The sequence below is a fragment of the Poecile atricapillus genome, chromosome 6 (genome assembly GCF_030490865.1).
Source record: "Poecile atricapillus isolate bPoeAtr1 chromosome 6, bPoeAtr1.hap1, whole genome shotgun sequence".
Taxonomy (NCBI): Eukaryota; Metazoa; Chordata; class Aves; order Passeriformes; family Paridae; genus Poecile; species Poecile atricapillus.
The window spans coordinates 26,696,821-26,717,509 of NC_081254.1; the positions used below are offsets into that span (position 1 = coordinate 26,696,821).

Genomic DNA, 20,689 nt, shown 5'->3' on the forward strand with positions numbered 1-20,689 from the left:
GGCATCAGGAGGAAAGGTGATGAACAATTTTCTATCTCATATCTCAGCTTTGTTCCTGGCTGGCTGAACAAGAGGTGAAGGATGTACTTAACTTTTTTTCAGTTGTAAATAATGTTTAATTTTTAAAGCTGCATTGCAGAGGGGATGCGCAGTTGGGAAGGAAGCATTTGCTGGTGATAGGAAACTGAAACAGCTCCTCACAAACAAGGCTGAAACTTCATATTGGTCATCAGAAGATGAAAGGCTATGTGTTATCTCTGAGCTGTAATCCTATTACTCTGGAGTGGGAGCTCTGCTCTCCCTGCTGTCCAGGGCTGGGAATATGCAACTTCTTGGCCTAGTGCCCAGATAGTAAACTACCTTTTAATATTCTGCTGTCAGTCTCTTCACAAAGCTTCTGCCTCTAGAACTTGCATTTAGTTACATGATATCCTGCAAAAATCCAGCATTGTTAGGGAGGAGTCACTAATTTTGCATACTTCTAGGCCCTGGTTTTATGTGGAAGGGTTATTCTTCTTATTTGCGACATTCTCAGATTTCTGCAATGCTTTTGTGCATTAGAGGTACATTGCATTTCCAGTGTAAGAAATGTAGGTTCAGACAAATTGATTTGCAAGTTGTAATTTTTAAGATTTTTTTTATTCAATACAAGCCTGCAGTCCATCTTTATCAAAGTATTTAACTTAGAATTAAGTATGTTTTTCTGTACACTGATAGCTGACGAGACTGTACTGTTCATTGCAGGAACCGTGCTGTAACGTACAGCTGGTTATTTCCTTGTGCATTCTCTCTCCTTAAGTTAAAATGTTTGCTGTAGTAACCTTCAATAAATAATCCAAATAGGAGTTGTACTGAAAGGATTGCAATATTTGTGTGTTGTTACATGTAACAGTTAATAATATCCATGTCTTCTTGCATTAGCCAGATCTTGAGAGAATGAGTTATTCCAATTTGGTTTTCATCTATTATGTATGTATCTTTTGAAAAGATCAAATTTTGTTAATGAATCCCTCTATGCCTTTCTTCCTTGTCTGCACATAACCATTGAAAATGCCAGTTTGGATTTCTTAGCATAGGACTGAGGTTTAAGTCACTTAATCACAGATGCAGAATCAAATGTATTTAAGCAGAGTGTTTGGAATAAATTGAATTAGTAGTTGAGAGCTAAAATATAGGAAGAAACTGATGGGCTACAGCTACTCAGAAGTTCTGCCTTTTCAAAATAGGTCCTGTAACATAAATGGCAGGTTGACTTCAAGTGTTGGTGTACCCAAATGCAGAATTACCATGTGCAAATCAAGACTGCCTCTACACAATCATTTTTGCTCTGGCTCTGACCTTTGGAGAACGTTTTGTGGAAGAAGGAAGACTTCAGCCAAAACTTAGAAAAAACAAACATGCCCACACAAAGTTGCAAGTGCTTTTTTGTTCCTCCTAATCCAAAGAGGTTTTTTTTCAGTGTACAGTACAGTGATTCATAAATCTTGTGCATGAACAGTAAAATCCTTTTCTACACAGTTCAAAAGAGCACGTTACTTACAGTAAGTCAAATGCATGGATATTTTTAATGGAGTGCATTGTTGGGTGGAGATGACTCATGCCTTATTCAAAAGGAACTTTAAAAGATACAATTTTTTTTCAGGTGTAACTTGATGTACACTTAAAATGCTACATCAGTCCTCAAAAATACCCAGTGGAAATAAGCTAAGTCTAAAGCTTTTTCTTTTAAGAGCTGGAAAAACATCTGGATCTAGACCTACAAAATTTTACTATTTTGAGTCAAAACAAAGGCAAACATTTGGTTTTTTTTATAATTGTTAAGATGCTCATAAAGATAATCACACTGTCTCTATAATAATTCATGGCTTCTAATGAAGTGTTTTAATAGAGCTGCCACAAGGAGGAAATCATAGAAGCTTACTCAAAGCAGATTTCTAGTTACTTTAAGCAAAAGGATCTGGGAAAAATCAAAATGCAAAGTGTTCTGTCAGTAGAATAAAACAGTATATGCTGTAAATGCAGCAAACTCCCAAGCATGTAATCATTCACACTAACTTTGCAATGCCTGTCTTGCTCAAAGGGGAAACTGAATCTGGAAGCAGTAACATCTGTTACCTGATGTAGACGGTTTTATATAAACAAAATATTATTGCCAATATATTGTTTGTAAGCACATTTGTATAAAAATTAATTTCAGCTTTATTTTATTTAAGTATCCGTTAGGGTGCAGTGAAGAGTGTGTGGCTATGCATGCTTCAAAAAAGTACGTTTACAGTTTAAAATTTGAGTTCTTTAGGAAGGTGCTTTAGAAGCCATTTTTCTGCACATGTAAAGCTACCAAGTCTAATTCTGTTGTGGTCAGACATCTGTTTCACTTTTTGTGTTTAATTTACAGTGCAGCTCTAGAATGGGAAGGCTGGTATTTCATTCTTGCTACAAAGCATGAAACCAAAACAAATGTTGTTTGCGTTACTAAGCAGACCTTTTCCTTTTTATTATTAGAATGTGTGTTGGAAAGCTTCTCAGTAGTTGGTTTTCAAATGATGTTATACAGATTCCTTATCTTTGTTGTTAAACATGGGAGGGCAAATATTGAGGTTGGGAAGATTTGGTTGGTTTTTGTTTTGGAAAGAATGAGATAAAAAGAAATGTAATGGAAAACCTTTACCCTCAACATGAGATGAATCAGCTGGGACTATGCTTTATGTATTTTGCTGTTACTGCTGTTTTACTGAATGTTAATATAAATGTTTATCTTTAAATATTTTATTATCTTTTGCCACATTGAGAGAATTATTTATAGTCATGCAAGTAATAATATTTAGACCTCCAAAATGATTCTTTAGAATTCTTACTTGCTCTCTGATAATGGTATAAAGTCATTAGGTGACAAAGTTCAGGTTTTGGGATTTTTGCTGTGTCCTGTCCATCCCAAGTAGGTTTGGGGCCATGCACAGTCCACACCAGCAGAAACAAGATGAACCACCTAGTGATGCTTCACATCAGAAGCTGGAATTCCCCTTGTAGGTCCTTGTCTTTTGCTGCTTTGGAGAGAGCCTGTGTCCCTCCTTGCCATTTTATTTCATTTGAATGTCAAAAACTCAGTGGAGTAAATGCAGGACTTTGTTTTATAGTCTTCACATACAGTGGGTGAAGTAGACATCAGTCCTGCACTTCCCTTGTTCAGAGGTAACCACTGGAAATGTCCTACTTGAAAAAATAGTGGTTTTATGATGGCTTGGGAAAAATACACTTTGTTTAAAGCTTGCTGCAGCTTGGAATTGAGCATTTCTTCGAACATAACTTACCAAGAGAATTATTAGAGTGTATATATTTTTTTTGTGATTAGGTTTCAGCCATGTTCTGTTTATAAGTAGTATTTCCTGGTTTCTGAAATGGTTTTGCTATGGAAATGAGTTACCTGACTTGTCTGTAATTTCTTGTGTTTGAAAAAAGCCAAAAAATATTTCAATGCACAGCAGAAATGCCTTTTCCTTGTGTACCCAAAGTCTCGTTTTCCTTTTCTTGTGCGTGCTCTGTAGCTGTCCGTAGGTCCCTGGTGTGCGGGTGAGAAGTGTGTAAGCGGAGGCTGGCGGCTTTCGCAGTGCCCCAGCTCGCACGAGGAGTCCTCGGGCTGCTGAATGAAGCAAAGGGAGCAAAATGCCCAAACTAGCGATGCCCAGGCAGCTCCTCAAGCTGGGAGCTTTGGTACAGCCTCTGGCTGAAGAGGAGTAACCTGCTGCTTCCTGGGGGAGGATCTGGTTCCCTGCGTGGCTTTGGGAGCAGCGGTGCTGCCACAACGTGGGGAGAATCAGAAGGGCAGAAACAGAGGGTAGAGGCTCCTTCCTCCTCCTTGCCTTGCCACGTGTTAATAGATGGTGTTTGAGGAGCAGCACAAAACTTCATCTTAGTGAGGCAGCAGTTATCCTGAGCTATTGATGATGGTTTAAAAAATGTGATGAGAATGAAGTATTTTTAGGTTCTTGCTGTTCATCGTTTCTTGGCCTTGAGAAAAGTTATTAAACCCTTGTTCTGCTACATTTTATTTCCTCTATAATATGCAGGTGTTCTCTTTTTGTAGTGGAGGAAACTAGAGGCAGGAATATTGTACAAAATTTCAAGAGCGAGTTGCTTTATTTGTGGGGTTTTTTTGCTGGTGCCAGTTTTCTGATGAAATTCATATATATGTTTGTTGTGACTTTTCTTTTACAGGCTCAGAACAAAGAAACTAAAGTTCTGGCTGCTGCAAAGGTGATAGATACTAAATCGGAAGAAGAACTTGAAGATTACATGGTGGAGATTGATATTTTAGCATCCTGTGATCATCCTAATATTGTCAAGCTCCTCGATGCTTTCTACTATGAAAACAATCTATGGGTAGGTATTTTTCCTTTTCTGAATGTTTTTTCTTATTTCAAAAGGTTATTGAAATTACACTTTTTTATTTATTGAAATATTATTTGTCAGATTTCATCTTAGTTGTCACTGTTAGGATAACTACTCAGTTTCAAAACTAATTTGTAAATTGTGAGTATGATTTAGAAAATTGTCACTGTAGAATTGTGCAGGCCTGAGTCATTTGGTCAGGGGTTTGAATCTAAAATGTGGAAATTAGCCGTTCATTTTGTGTATTGCTAGAGTTCTCAGCTGGTGCTTATTTGTAACAGCAGGACTCAGATTTCAATTACATTAGCACGATTTAAAGTGAGATTCAGAATCCACACCTGAAAAATAAATAACGTGCTGGAAAGGTCAGCCTGTGAAGTACATACTTTAGATGTCAGTGACTTTATTGGCACTCCCAGGAAGGACAGTTTACCAGGACTTGAACCATAATTAATTTATTTAAACCCTGGGTATTTGTACCTTGACGTGCAGAGAGCGTATGTTGGACTGCGTGTCCCTGCTGTGCTACATCCTGGGTATTTCCTTGGATTGCTTTAGCTGTGACAAAACAGTTTGTACTTTTAGGTAATCCAGTGCAATATTTATAGGTGCTTTTGGAATGGTACAAAGAATACATGGGTTGGAAAGATTTTTAAGAGTTTATACTTGAAAAAGATACCTAAAACAAGTAAAAGAAGATTTCCTGGTAGTCTTACAAATAAGCTTTATCCTTTGAGCAAATGGTGGAAGTGTAATACCATGGTTCCTGATTCACATTTGTTTTGCTAAGCTCAAAACTTGGTGATCTCAGTGCAGAGTAAAATATTATATAAAACAGTGGAATAGTGAAAAAATTTCTGTGCATAAAGGTCAGTATGAAAGCAAGCAGGCATAGAGGCACAATATGAAACTGAGTGGGTAGGCTTCACTGGCAGAATAAAGATAGAAGTAAACATTTTGAAAATAAAATTGGAGCTACATAGTTACAGTGAAATGCAGGGGCTTGAAAGCCACAAGGATAATTATGTGGTAAATAAACAGAATTTAGTGGGGGCAAAAAAAAAATGAAGAATGATAGTTGGACAGTAAATACACTTTTGCTTTCCAAGATTAGAAACATGATTTCTCTAGCAAAGACACCTTTGTCAAATCAAACTACAAATTTTAGAGATACTAATTCTTTATGTACAATTTCCCACACTTACCTACTTGGCACACAGAAGCACGTAAATGGAATGTTTACAGGTTTTAAAAAGAATTGCGTTATGTAATGTATTTGTTGGTACCATTGTTGTGGGGATTAATTGCAATAATAATTTGAAGTATATGTGACATAAGTGGTGTATATTTAAGTGTTGTGGTACAAGGTATACTTTGAGGTTTCCTCTTTTATGGGCAATTATATGCTGACTTTAAAATTACTCTACAGAAAAAAAAAATAAGATACTGTGTCCAAGCATATTGACTGTTGAGATTCTGACAAGGAATACTTCTTAGCTCTCAGACAGATGATTATAATTTATAATATTTAAAGTTCAAATTAAAGGAAAAAAAACACGTAAGGAAGAGTGGGGTATCAGTCTTGGATGAGATTTCCTCTTTCTTGCTCTCCTCATTCTCTTTGTCTCCCCCTCTTTCTCCTTTGTATATATTCTTTGTGTCTTTCATAGCAGCATAGTTTGTGCTCAAAAATAATTGCAATATATTTCTGTTTCAAAGGGAAACTCAGAACTGGGAACAGACATTTTCTGGTATTATTACATTCTGGGATAAAGGCCTTGAAGTATTGTAGGCATGAAGGAAAATTAATGTAAACATCTGAATTTAGTAATTTTCTATATCTTTTAAAGAGTATTTTCTGTATTTTTGTCTCATCTGAAGCAATATAGAAGATAGCATCAGCTACTGGAAAATCATTTAGCTCTTGGACTTTTCAGTCAGAGAGATTATAGTATAGAAGTAGAGCTTAATAACCGAGAAATGAGTTTGCAGGGATTATGTAAATCACATTACAAGGAGTAGGTTTAAGCTGACTGTGTCATTATGTTTTATAAGTTTTATTATGCTATTTTATAGTTGGATTAGAACTTTTGTCTGAGGGTCTCAAGGCATTTTTCAAATAATTTGCTTGAGCAGCACAGCCCTACTTTTAGCTGGGTAACAGTACCAGTATTTTGCAGGTCAGTAAAATAATTTGTTGAGGCCAAATAGTTTGAAACTCTGATCTCCCAATAATACTCCCTTACACAATGATTCAGTTCAGTGGAACTATTTAATTTCTAATTTCTGTAATTTTTTATTTGTTTATATACAGATCCTGATTGAATTTTGTGCAGGAGGAGCAGTAGATGCAGTAATGTTGGGTAAATAGTTTCAACTAATAATTCTAACACCATAAAATGATAATATATACTGTAATATTTGTTTCATATGTGAAATTGTTTTGAATTGCAAGTATTTATGTAATTGGTGTGCTATATGTTTTGAATGTTGGGTTTTAAAAATCAGTATTTACACCTGTATCTTTCATTTTTCAAATGTTTATTTACTTTTCTAGGCACATTTTTGTCTTTATCCTTTAAGTGAAAGTGAAATGTTGTTCTCTGCTTATGGAGCTCTGTGTTCTCATAACATAATCTGTATGAGCCCTTTTCAGGATCTCACTCTTCCCCTTCCACTGCCACCTTCCAACTTAGATTGTGATAATTCTTTATATTGCATCTACATTAAAGTTAGGTCTGTTTTCTATGCTTATTCCTCAAATTAAGTAAATGCTAATACCAGTAAGTAAAAGATCTGGTCTTCAGTATCTCTATGTTCCACACAAAAGAACCAGTCTCTAAACTATGTAGCTTTTTCACAGTTCAGATAGGTAGGTATACATAATTCATAATGAGAAGGGGGTTGGGTTCAAGGAATAAAATCTTCACTGGAAGAAGCAAATTTTCTAAGGTAGAATTTTTTTCTGACATCTGATGCTTAGATTACTTCAGATTAATTAGTTTTCCCATATATTACTATGTTGTTTGCTATGAATGTGTAACGTAAAATGCAAAAATGTTGTGATTATTTCTGTCTGTCTCTGGTAGAGCTTGAAAGGCCGTTAACAGAGCCACAGATCAAAGTGGTGTGCAGGCAGACACTGGAAGCACTGAACTACTTGCATGAGAATAAGATCATCCACAGAGATCTAAAAGCTGGCAATATTCTTTTCACATTAGATGGAGACATTAAATTAGGTAAGCATGTTGCATATAAAACCCTTTCCTGGAACTTGGCATGGTCTTTTAATTGTCATTTCCTTAAACTGTAATTTGACAGAGTTCAATATTTTCGTACTGAAATACCAGTCTAACAATGAGAGGTTTTTCAGAAACAAGTGGTTTGGTACTATCAAGGAAAAAAACAAACAAAAAAACTTGAGCAAATATCCTGACCATACTTGTCCCATCTTTCATATATGAAAATCAGCACAAGAAGTCGTCATAGGTCTTACTGTTTCTTAGTATAAAGTTCCTGATTGTACTTGCCTTTACTGTGATAACATCAGAACTTCCCTTTGAAGTTGTTCGCTTTGAAAGGGAACATTCTTCACAATCATGAAAAAGCTGTACCTTGTACTGTTGTCTCTTCCTTTGAGGGAGATCTCTTAATTACCCAGCTTAGTTTTTTCCATGCCTTTTTCAATTGTTTTTTGCACTGAAGTTCAGACAGAACACTCTGGAACAAAATTATTGCAGTTTATTGGTGTTGATTTCTGTTTTTTTTTTTTTAAAAAAACCTGTTTCTCAGTTTAAACAATCATCCACATTTTTAGTCTGATGAGGATTCCTCCATGTAGAACTGACAAAGGTGCTGGTGGTGAATAGCATCCCTTCATTCAGCCAGGAAAGGGCAGGAATTATCTGGATCCACTTTGTTTCAGGGTAAAATGTGCATAAGCTGTCAGCCTTTACAGTGGCTCTATCCATAGCATAGTTCCATGACATCCCTGCCCATGCTCAGGTTTCAGAGCCTTTCCCCTGCATGGTGTATGATCAGTTGTATTTCTTTGGATGCACAGAGGACAAAGGTAAGGAGAATCAGAATATTGCCATGGGGAACTGGGGCTCTAAATCTGCAGCCTTGATACAGACTTTCCTTTTAAAGGTAAGCAAGATATGTCCAAATTCAGAAATATATCTCCTGCTTAACTCCTCCTGATGAGTCTCAGCAGGGTACTGTGCACCTTCTCTATTAGGAAATTGAGAATATTTAAGAATCTGCTTTGCTATATTGATCAGTTCAGTGTGATTGTGCTTTTCCATGGATCCCTTTTGTACAAGATTATTGCTTGTACACACAATCCTTGCATCTAGCTTTCTTCTAGTCTGAAGAGTACGTGGTGATTTACTGGTGTAGCTTTTCTTTGAAGCCTGAACATTTAGTGTTGCACTGGGGGTCACAGGCCTGATGTTCAAATGTAATAGAACCACTGTCTTAGCTTCTTGGCACTGCTGTAAAAGAAATCACAGATCATAGCAGGAGTCTCATGGTCAGAGAGTCATTTGTTTTAGTTCATTTCACATGACCTGGCTTCTCCTCATATAGACTTGGAACTATTTTAAGATTTTGTTAAGCTAAGCTGGTACACAGCACCTTGCAGGCTGTCAGGATACTACTTAACAGTTCAGACCACAGGGAGATTTCTTCCACATGTGCATTTGGTGATGCATTCAGGTTTACTAATTAAAAATTCTAAAAAAAGACTTGATTTAGTTATGAAAAATGTACAGCATCCTTTGAAGGAGCACTTTACTCCTTAGAAAATACTTGTATTTGAATTCTGTTATACAAAGAAATGGGTAATTCCTTGTTTTACAGATTGTGAATGGCAAGTAAATTTCTTTTATTGCATTTTATTTTTATATGGATCTGAGTTTTATTATTTCAACACCTGTAGTCCCTCAAAATTTCCGTTTTTTGCCTTTGAACCAATAGATTTTAGTCCTGATTATTTTTCCACAGAACAAAATTAGTCTTCTCAAGTATTGAGCCCATCAAGTAATTTTGTACAGATTAAAGATGGCAACATATGGCTCTTTGTCCCTTTGCTCTAATCTCTAGATCTTCATTAACAAAATTACATCTATTATAAACATATAATACTTATTTAAATGTATTCTTTTTTTAAGTAAGTGATGTAATGCTTTATAGATAACTAATTGCAAAGGGGTAAAGTTGTTTTTTGGGTAGATATTACATGAAAAGTACATGTGCAAGCTTTCAGATATTTATTATAAAGTGAAAAATCATGTGGAAAGGAACCTATAAGATGAAGGGGAAATGTAACTTCATGAAGATTTGAGTCTTGAAATTAAAAATTGAATGAGTTGTTGAATTAATGAGATAGTTTATGCCATGTTTGATGAATACAGACTTTATAGGCTAAACAAATTAATTTTTTATTGAAATAATTGAATGCACTTTTCCTGCAGTCAGTACATATTTTGCTTTTGTCCCATGCAGCTCAAGAGTAGCATTATGGTAGTTTGGAAACTACCATAAGAATGCAGAATAATTTACAGAAATGTAGAATAAGTTTTATTCAAGATCTTTTATTATAAATGATATGAAACCTTGGCACTTGGCTATTAGAACACAAATATTTTTATTTCTCTTTGAAGTTTTAATACTGAAGAATGTTTGTTCTGGAACGTATACCATTTTAAAAGACAATTGTAAATTAAAAAAAAAAATAGTATGTTTTCCACCACCCCATTAATAGTATTTTACTATTTGCTTTAAGCGGATTTTGGAGTATCAGCTAAAAACACCAGAACAATACAAAGAAGAGACTCCTTTATTGGTACACCATATTGGTAAGTGCCAATATTCTTTGGCTGACTTTTTAGTATGAACTAGTATCTTAATGTTACTTTTAATTTGATATTAGAGTCTTAATAAATACTTGTAAATATACTGACGGTAGAATGTGCTTCTAGCAATGCTTCAGTGAATGTCTGTGTTTAGAACTGTTCTAAGAACAGATCAAAAAGCATTTTCTCATCTGGAACTTTGTTGCTCTGTTTGCAGGATGGCTCCAGAAGTAGTAATGTGTGAGACCTCTAAAGACAGGCCATATGATTACAAGGCTGATATCTGGTCTCTTGGCATTACTTTAATAGAAATGGCTCAGATAGAGCCACCTCATCATGAACTAAATCCCATGCGAGTGCTGCTGAAAATCGCAAAATCCGATCCTCCGACACTGGCACAGCCTTCAAAATGGTTTGTATTTTATTGGCAGCTTTCCCACCCCAGTGTAAGGCATTCCAAGTCATTTGTTTGTTAAATTTGATGAGCACAGCCCTGTTGAACTATGTGGTATAGCTTTATGCATTAAGGCATGTCCATATAATCCCAATATATATGTTCATACATGTGTGTATACATATATATGTCTTCTCACACAATTGGAACTTTTTTTGGTCATAGTTCTGTATAGAAGCTTTTATACAGAAGTATTTTACAGGTTTTGACTAAAAATGTATGGAAGTAGCTTTTTTACAAATGTAGTACCAGATCTGAAGGCCATCTAAAAGATTGGGTGAAAGGAAACTAAATAATTTTTATATTAAGAAAATATTTTTAAAAGCCATTATGTATTTGGTCGATTTAATATCTTCACATGATTCAGTTAGTGATATAGCTGATGAGGTGTATTAATAATCCCAAGCAAAAAGTAAATTCTTCTGATTGTGGACAAACCTTTTTGAGATTGTATTTGTGCTGTATTGGTCTTTGCATTTCTATATTCCCTTTGTGTTTTCCTGCATCAATAGCAGGACTTGGAGTTGCAGTGAGGAGATTCATGTGAACCTAAAGAATATTTCAGTTTATATGCTAGTCTGTTAAGACAGAAGAACAACCACTGCCTGTTTGCTTGTTGTGTAGGTCATCAGATTTCAAAGATTTTCTGAAGAAATGTTTGGAAAAGAATGTAGATGCAAGGTGGAGTGCAACTCAGCTTCTACAGGTAGGAAGAGTTAATTGTTTAGAACTTTTGTTTAAAGGCAAAGCATATTTTGTACTTTCTTAAAAGCAGAGCAGTATTATAGTAACTATTTAAGTATTTTCAAATTAGGTGTTTGCCTACAATCTGTTTTTAACATTGATCCTTATTTGGTAAAATTTGATTAAATGATACCAAGCGCAGATCAGGTTATTAGTTTAATATATTTTGCTGTAATAAAACTAATTACTTTGTGTAAGAAATTATACTTTGATACTTAGAGTGGATGAAGGGGTTGTTTACGTCTGTGGCCAGTTGCTGACAGGTGTTTTAAAAGCTTTAGTCCTCAGCCCTCCTCTGTAATGCTGTCACTGCAGAACAGCTGAACAGGAATAGATGTGACCAGGTACATTTGATTGTGTTTAACGTCAGCACCTATTTGCTTTATCCACAATCTGCCTGGCATATGCTGAATAGATTTAAGCAGCAGGGCCACGCAGAGAAAGAAGATTCAGGCAGTAGGAGAGGAACAGGTACCTGCTTGCTCTTAAAGAAAAAGGTAGAATCCTAGCTCATGTTAGGAAAAGTTGCTGTAAAGACAAAGCACATTTTTTTCTAGAAAGTATATTTTTTAGGTAAAGTTTGTCAAGAAATAATTTAACTGTGGAACTGAAATGAAACCTAATTCCAAGAAAAATAACTTTTTTAAAAATCTTTCTACTTCTGTTCTTTGGATTGTGAAAAAGGTCAGTATAAATGAATCATTTGTATTTTTAGTAGGTCTGTTAGACTATTTATATACTGTATTTGAATAAAAATGTTTTCATTTAAAGACTTCTGCAGAAAAAACACTGGAACAGTTATGTTAATTGTGAATCTTCAAATGTGAAGCAATTGGAGTAACGCTTCGCTAAAGTTATATTTCTTTCAGATTATGATTTTCCCACTGTATACTATGAAGCCACCATTTAATGTTGTGCTTATTTTTTTTTGTTTTCACAAGCATCCATTTGTTACTGTTACTTCAAATAAACCAATAAGAGAATTGATTGCAGAAGCGAAGGCTGAAGTTACAGAAGAAGTTGAAGATGGTAAAGATGAGGATGAAGAAGAAGAAACAGAAAATTCTCTGGTCAGTTCAAAATTTACTTTTTTTAATATGCCGTCGCAAATTTCCCATGGAGAATTCAGTTTCAGTTCTCTTAGCCCAACTTTGACATCAAATCTTCTAGGAATAACATCATAAACATACTCTAAACTTATTACAAAATATGTAGCCAGCAATTTCAAAATTAGCATGTTTGAACTACTTAAAAACTACCAATAAATAATAGCTACTGAAAATTAATATCTTAATTTTTTACAGGTATATGTGATATTTTATAAATGGGATATTGATTTTTATGTAAGTGGTTTTAAGTCATAATGACTGGGTGAATGAGGAAACGTGTTTGTATATCATAAAATGTAAAAGATTAAGAAAGGTATTTGACTACTATGCTGTAAACTAAGTTTGTGATTTTACAGTGTGGCTATCAAAGGAAAGGAAAAAACCACATATTTTGTAATGAATGTAGTTCTAAAGATGCTTTAAGACTCTTAGAGCGTGAGTGTGGTTGCTTAGAGGGAGGACTGTGATGTCCAGGGATGAAGGTTGCAGTGCACCCAGGCTGTGCTCCCAGTGCCTCCTGGAGCTGCTGGAGAAGCCAAGTGCTCAAGCAGGTGCCTCCATTCCCCCCTCACCCATCAGCACGTTCCTCACATCCCCTGACCTTCTTCCTGTGTTCCCAGCCCACCCTTCGGGCTCCAAAGTGCCTCCCCAGCAGCTGCTCCCCTCCTGTGGATCATCCACCACCTCCTTCCACTGATGAGCTGCTAAAGCCATCCATCCCGGAGGGCTGGAGTCCGCCCTGGGACTCAGTCAGGTATCTCACAAGCAGCGTTGTAGGAAAGTGTGAGGTAGAGCCCCTCATGTTATTTACTTGAGGTAGTTTTAAACACTCCCAGGAGATCAATACTAAAACAATTACATGAAGAAATATTTTAAATGCAATATTTTGATTATTGTTTCCTGTATGCTTGGGAAATCCTTAAGGTAGGAAATGCACAATCAAACCTGTTGCTCGCTGCAACAGCTAACTTAGGATCAGAAGCCTGATCTGCAAATTACAGGATTCTAGCACTAAATACAGACACATATCACGGCCACTTTGAAGAGTAAAAGGGCAATTGTGGTTAAAATAATGCTTTATTACTATGTTCTTTTGGATGTCTCTGTGGAATCTGATAACATTTATTCATATTATGACAGTGGCAGTTTCTGGTAACTGTTTCTGTTCTAGTCCTGTACTGCCGCTTAGATCTGCTGGAGGTTTTCACCATTTTAATGGGGTTTCAACATGATTAAAACCAGATGAAAAGTTTTCCGGCATTTTTAGCAAAGAGCACGAAGTGAAGCAGAAGAAGGTCTTAATATTCCATTTTATCAGTGCTGCACTAACTAAAGTTACAGTTTCTTCCTTGCCCAGCTGGCACAATGTTAAATCTTTTAAATCCAACTGTTGCTGAGACCACTGAGGAGCTGAACTGATTAAAAAAAAAAAGAATGTGAAAAGAAAAAGACCCTTGAAAAGTAGCTGATGACCATGATCCCTTTCCCTTGATCACCATGAAACTTTCTGTTCAGCCTGTCTGCAGTTCATGGACTTGTTCTGTGATAGTCCAAGGGAAGGACTCTGAGGTTATTAAATGCATATAACTGCTTGTGAATACAATATTGATCTCTGTTCACATATTCTTCCCTAAAACTGTGCTTTGATTAAGTTACAAAATGATTGAATTTTTTTCTTGCTTTAATTTTTTAGCAGTTACCTGCAGAAAAACGTGCATCCTCTGACCTTAGTATTGCCAGCTCTGAAGAGGATAAACTTTCACAGAATGCTTCTGTCCTGGAATCTCTCTCTGAGAAAACAGAAAGTAATGCCATTGAGGACAAAACAACTGGAGATGAATCTGAGGACATTAAATTTAGGAAAACAGCTGATAACATACAGGATACTCCCATTAGTGATGTGAAAGTGCAGAATGGTTCTTTGCCAACTGGTGAAGATGAGCAAGGCAAAATGGTGCCAGCAGAAAAGAATACAGAAAGCATGGAAAAAATGCATGAGGATACAGAACCTCAGAAAGAAGGTAAAGAACTTGATGTGGAAATAAAGAATGAACCAAACTTAACAATAGAGAAAGAAAATTCCATGGCAGTTGAACAGACAGAAGATGACAAACTGAAAGTAGTACCTGTAACAGAGGGTAGGGTAGAGGCTGAAGAAGCCATTCATAAGGAAACCGGTGAAAAAGAAGAGAAGGAGAGGAGAATGGATCTCTTGGACGGTGAGGAAGAAAAGGTCCCTGCAGAAAATAGAGATACAGAGCAACAGGAAGATAAAAGTGGAGCTCAGAAAGAGGCAGTAATAGATACCAGTACAGAAACTCTGCCTAATGCTACAGTTAAAGTGTCTGATGAAGAAAAGGAACTAATAAAGCATGGAATTGACAACATTAAGGAGATAGGTGCTGTTGCTGAAACACCCATCAGTGATGGGGATAAAATACCTGAGCTGGAGGATAAGCCAGTGGAAAGTCAGGCTAAGCAGGTCCATGAGATAATCAGCTCTGAAGAAACTCTGTCAGAAAGCCAAGATAAAGTGATCGAAGTAGACAAGAAACTGGCAGAAAGTGAAAATGAGGGTATCAGTAATATAAACAGCACAGAGGAAACAAGGATCAAAGACTCTGGAAAAGACATCATAGATCAGAAGGAATTACAGAACAAACCTGAGGATATTCCTGATAAGCTGGTGAATAAACTGACTGGAATGGACCAAAATTCAGGAGAGCACGGACCTGAGAATACGCAGGAAAACAACATCCACGTAGACAAAGAACATCCAGCAGTTACCTCTGATGAAATGATGAAGAATAAGCTTCAAGATGCTGTCAGTGAACAAGCTGATGACTCTGAAGTCACTCCAGTTCCCAGTATTAGCATTAGCACTGAAGAAAATGAGAAGGTCAAGACAGATAATCAAGGCAATACTGAGACTTTACAGCAACTGGAATCAGAAAATTTGAAGGAAAATGATGTGGATTCAGGCACTGGTTCTACAGCTGATAACAGCAGCATTGATTTGAACTTGTCCATTTCTAGTTTCCTTAGTAAAAACAAAGAGACAGGATCAATATCTTTACAGGTAAGTGTAAACATATATATTTTAATATAAAATCTCATGCGAGTGTAACCCTGAAATTATCTTCAAGGATTACCTTTGCTACGAGGTATTGAGGGAGAAACCAGTATGGCACATATATACAAAGCTTTGTAGAAAGCAAAGTATTCTAAATTGCACCATACAACAGTGTCTGGATTATTTGCAGTTATGTTAATTAGTTTCTTACTGTAATGCATAATTGTATAACTTATAACAGCAAGTGTCACAATATTAAACATGAAGATTTGTGAACACTTGTGGGTCAGAGCTGATACTCAAGAATACCAGCACAGAATTCTTGTTCAATGGGAAAAATCTCTTGGAACATCTAATCTTATACTGAATTCCTGTCACTTCCATCTTCCATCTCTCTCTTTGGATTTGGGAGACCCAAGGAAGACATTCTGCTGGATTTGTTTATTCCAATCAGTGTTCTCCTGTGGTTGTACTGTGTCCATGCAGTTATGTCACTACCAATGAGCTTACTTGGAGGAAGCAAATTTCAGACTATGAACATTATTTGTAGTCTTTGTATTAATATAGCCATGTTAGGGTAGTAACTATGTAACGTGGGCTTGAAGGGAGGAAGGAAAAACAAACCTAGAATGACAACCAGACAGAAAAAATCATAGATTGGCATAGCTGTGCTAAAAACAAGGGTGTTTGTAGTTGCCCTGACACAATGGATATGGTGCAGTTTCAGCTGGGGTCCCTCTCTTCTTTCAATGAAACAGCAGCTCTAACAACTGAGACATCTCCAGTTGTCAGCAAGATTATTATGTGATTTTTGGCTAATATATATATAAAAAAAAAATAAATTCACTTGTTTATGTCCAAAGCAGGAGGAAGTAGGTGAGTAAATTTTTATCCTGTTTCAGAACTGATTTTCAGAATTAAATACCTGTTGGTGACTGGGGAAATCATGGTCAAAAACAAACAGTAAATTCAGCAGTCTTCAATAAAACTGCATCAGTTCTCTTCAGAGTTTCTGGCTTAATTTTTTTTTTCCTGGTACTTTGGATAATCAATAATGGCAGTTTTCCTTTCCTTACTCGAAAGTTTCAGTTTATTGGAATTTTTCAAATTCTCACTTGATTAGTAAGATTAGTAAGGCACCTGGTAAGTGAGAAGGACTCTTGATGACTGTATAGAAGACATTCCCAGAAATATTTGATATAATTCAATATTAACAAAAAGAGGAAGAAAGAATATAACCTAAATAATTACATAATAATTTACCAATGCTTAATTTAGGAAACTAGAAGGCAGAAGAAAACATTAAAGAAAACTCGCAAGTTTGTCGTTGATGGAGTAGAAGTGAGTGTCACCACATCAAAAATAGTTACTGAAAATGATTCAAAAAGTGAGGAAATGCGATTTCTACGGTAAGTGTTTCTAAAAGTAAAATTTTCAAGAGGTTAATAGCTGATTTTTTTTTCTTTGAATAAAACAAGGGGGCTAATGATCTTATTTCAGTTATATTTGGGGTTAATTTACTTTTTTTTTTTTTTGCAGAAGTGAATGTAAAGTGTTTCTTATTAAGACAATCAGTTCAAAATTAGTTTTACTGGGCCAAATTTGCCAATGGTCCTTTTTGTTTTTTGTCATTTTCTACTTATGTTTTCCCATCAGTATAAAATGTTCTTTGTCCTTATTAGACGTCAAGAGCTCAGAGAGCTGAGACTTCTTCAGAAGGAGGAGCAGAGAGCCCAGCAGCAGCTCAGCAATAAGCTTCTGCAGCAGCGAGAGCAGATGTACAGGCGTTTTGAACAGGAAATGACAGTGAGTTTCTGAATTTTGGTGCTCTTCAAGTATGAAATCTTGGTGGAGTAGGCAGAATAGTGCTGACAGCAATCAGGTGTTTCCTGCCATGATGGCTCCAGCTTAGCCTTCATTCTTAAATAAAAGGCAATACTTTCCATTGTGGGTGCCCAGCCTGTGCTGGAGCTTGTCCATCATGGACATCTCTTGCTGTGGTACAGCACTTCACTTAACAGGACTTGGCTTTCTAAAAAAAGGTGCCAAATTATTTTTACAGAATAAAAAGCGACAGTATGATCAGGAGATAGAGAACCTGGAAAAGCAGCAGAAGCAGACGATCGAGCGCTTGGAGCAGGAGCACACAAATCGCTTACGGGATGAAGCGAAGCGCATCAAGGCTGAGCAGGAGAAGGAGTTGTCCAAATTCCAGAATGTGCTGAAAAACAAAAAAAAAGAGGTAAGAGATGATGCTAATATAGAAAATAAAGGAGTATGGGCATAGCAAACAGTTGGGATTAGGTCTCCCACAAGCTTTGTCAATTCCATGCTCTACTGGGGTTTGGAAGTGTCACTACCAGTCAGAATTGTTTCTTTTGTTTAGCTAAAGTGAAATGCTTAAAGTGAAATACAAACAGCTGACAGGAAGCTTGAGGTATTGACTTAATCTAGAAAACATCATCAAGTTAGAAGATTTTATTTTTCACAGAATATTTAATAAAATATTCTCTCTATATAATACTAAATCAAGAAAAAATATTTTAATAAAGATTATGAAAAATATTTGAGGTTTCTACTTCAAAAACACCCAGCTATAGTTACTTAGTAAATACTTAACAAATTAGAATTTTGAAGACAGTAATTTCAGAAATGTTTCATTTTTGTTAATCTGTTAGGTTTTTTTAATTGAATGTGTGCTGTAATTGTTTAAAATTTTTTTATATGAAGTGATAGCAGCAATATGGATTTGATTTCTTAGCTCAAAAAGGAATGCTGGGAAAGAGAAGTCTGGATAACCTAAAATCTTTTACAGTTAATTTCATACAAGTCATACAGTTAAGGCAAAATGACTGACACTGACATTTGGTGCAATTAATTTACTTGCATTGGATTAAGAAAAGGTGATATGTTTCCATGTGGATTTTCAATCTTAAAAGCTGTTTTATTTCATTTTTGGTTCAATTGCGTAGTGCCCATTTGTATATAAATGGCTCTAGTGTTTGGTCTAATAGTTACTAGACTCAGAGATTTCTTTAGAAAGCAAAATTGTCAATGCTTTTGCATAGAATGATCCTTTAGCACAAAAGTGCATTGAAAAATAACTTGTATTCAGTTTGAACTGTATGCTCATATGTAAATAACAATTTTTCTTCTTTTGCGGTACCTCTTGCATTTTGAGTCTCTCTCTGTTCACTGGTGATTGGGTCCTACGTGGGAAATTGGGAGAATTTTACATATTGCTCTGAGCTAAAAGCAGTTCTTTCATGGACACAGGAATAGCATGTGGTGATTTGGACTCTGTTTTCTGATGATGCTTCCACTATTAAACAAACAGGCATTTGTCTCTGGGTGCATAGTTTTGTGTTTAAAGCTTAGAAAGGCAATGTACAGTTTAAAGGAAAATGCAGCTGCTGCTCTAAAACTATCAGTGTTATATTGGAGTGTACAGTGGTACATTTTTGTAATTCTGAAAAACAAAACTCATCAGCAAATTAACAGATTAATAGTCAGTTGATTTAGCCAGGTTATATTTAGAATCTTTCTGCTAATCTTGTCTAATTCACCGTGTACTGAAGCACGTTCCATCCCAGCATACGTGTCACGGAAAGTTTCTTGAAAGCACTCTTATTTATTGGTGGGTTTTGCTTTAAATTCTTTAGAACGAAACACAACCAAATAATGTTTTGTTTGCTTGTATGATTATTTTGAAGACATAAGAAGTGTAGATGTCATCTATGGTCAGAGACACTAATAATGACATCTTGTAAATTTAGGTTAGAGACAGTGTCAGAAATAGCTGGTTTTCGTGGAAGTTATTTTAAGCTTCCAACCATTTTTCACAGCTTTATGTGAGGTAACATACTCTGTAGTCCTTTTGCCATAGTGATTCAAGAAAACACCACTTCTGCAGGTGGTGGTTTTCTTAACTATTGACTCTCCTGGCGGCTGCATGGAAGCACAATAGAGGCACTGCCATTTCTGAGGGCACTGGGCAGCATTTGCATGCAAAAAGCACTGGCACATCCCTCCTCTCTGCACTGCTGGCATGCATAAATCACCTATTGTTCTTTCTCTTTTCATTAAGCTCTTTCACTAAACTAACATCCCTGCCACTGAAGTAATGCATGCTTCCCACTACCTCTAGTGCTTGACCTGTATGTCACTATGTTCACAGTAGTGCTTGCTGTGGAGACAAAGTGTTCTTTTTGCCACCTTCTGCATGCTTATATATACTGTAGGTTTTATGTGAAGTGGAGAAAGCACCAAAAGAGCTGAGAAAAGAGCTCATGAAACGCAAGAAAGAGGAGCTTGCACAAAGCCAGCATGCTCAGGTAACAATGGCAGCTTCAAGCTACTAAAATACAAAAGGCAGCAGTATTCACACAGCTTGATGATTTCACTTCTGGTTGTTGTTGAGTGAATATGGAACTTAACTCAAACTAACCCTATGAACTGCTCTCTTTCTTCAAGTACTCCCGTGTCACATCTTAGACTTCACTGGGTAGAAATGTAGGAGCAGTGGTTGCCGGGTTTGTACTGTCGAGTGTAGAATTTTGTGTGCTCTACTGATAAAGAATGGTATTTTTCTGCAGCAAGTTTGTTTACAGTGCTTTTATGAGTGGTAAGTACTCCACGGGTCCTTCAGATTTTAAAGGTTATAGTCAGGAGGAAATTTTGAACTACACAAGTGCAGAGGAGGAAAATGTATCTAATATGTAAGCATGAGACATCTTGTTTATAGGAACAGAACAGATTAGGTAAAATGTTATTTAAATGTCAAAGTGTAGGTGTATGGAAACTTTACAAAACATCATATGTGATTTTATGCCTTCAGACTTGCTGCTTTTTTATGATCCAGCTAGAAAGAGGGCTAGTATTTTAGAAAAATATTGGCTTTGTGATGCCCACAGCTTGTACTGAGTGAGCTTGAACCACAGCAGAGCAGGTTTGGATTGAGTAACTTAAAGATTAAACGTTTATGTGAGTGACCTAGTAGAAAATAATAGCAACTTTATTCGATTATGTGTTTAATTTAAGAGGGGATTTCCCAGCATTGAAGGTG

General features: G+C 36.1%; 1 protein-coding gene across 4 annotated transcripts in view; it reads left to right on the top strand.

Annotated features, from left to right (window-relative positions):
• SLK (STE20 like kinase) overlaps window positions 1-20,689 on the top strand; it is a 49,561-nt gene that overhangs the window by 16,141 nt on the left and 12,731 nt on the right. For 2 of the 4 annotated variants that reach the window (XM_058840811.1, XM_058840812.1), the window contains exons 2-12: window positions 4,213-4,377; window positions 6,701-6,749; window positions 7,476-7,625; window positions 10,175-10,247; window positions 10,462-10,656; window positions 11,323-11,404; window positions 12,384-12,512; window positions 14,245-15,630; window positions 16,903-17,033; window positions 17,307-17,430; window positions 17,687-17,866. In XM_058840811.1, coding sequence (XP_058696794.1) covers window positions 4,213-4,377; window positions 6,701-6,749; window positions 7,476-7,625; window positions 10,175-10,247; window positions 10,462-10,656; window positions 11,323-11,404; window positions 12,384-12,512; window positions 14,245-15,630; window positions 16,903-17,033; window positions 17,307-17,430; window positions 17,687-17,866 — 2,664 coding nt within the window. Of the gene's footprint in view, window positions 1-4,212; window positions 4,378-6,700; window positions 6,750-7,475; window positions 7,626-10,174; window positions 10,248-10,461; window positions 10,657-11,322; window positions 11,405-12,383; window positions 12,513-14,244; window positions 15,631-16,902; window positions 17,034-17,306; window positions 17,431-17,686; window positions 17,867-19,865; window positions 19,959-20,689 lie in introns of all 4 variants that reach the window. The other 2 variants (XM_058840809.1, XM_058840810.1) reach the window with 2 other exon arrangements.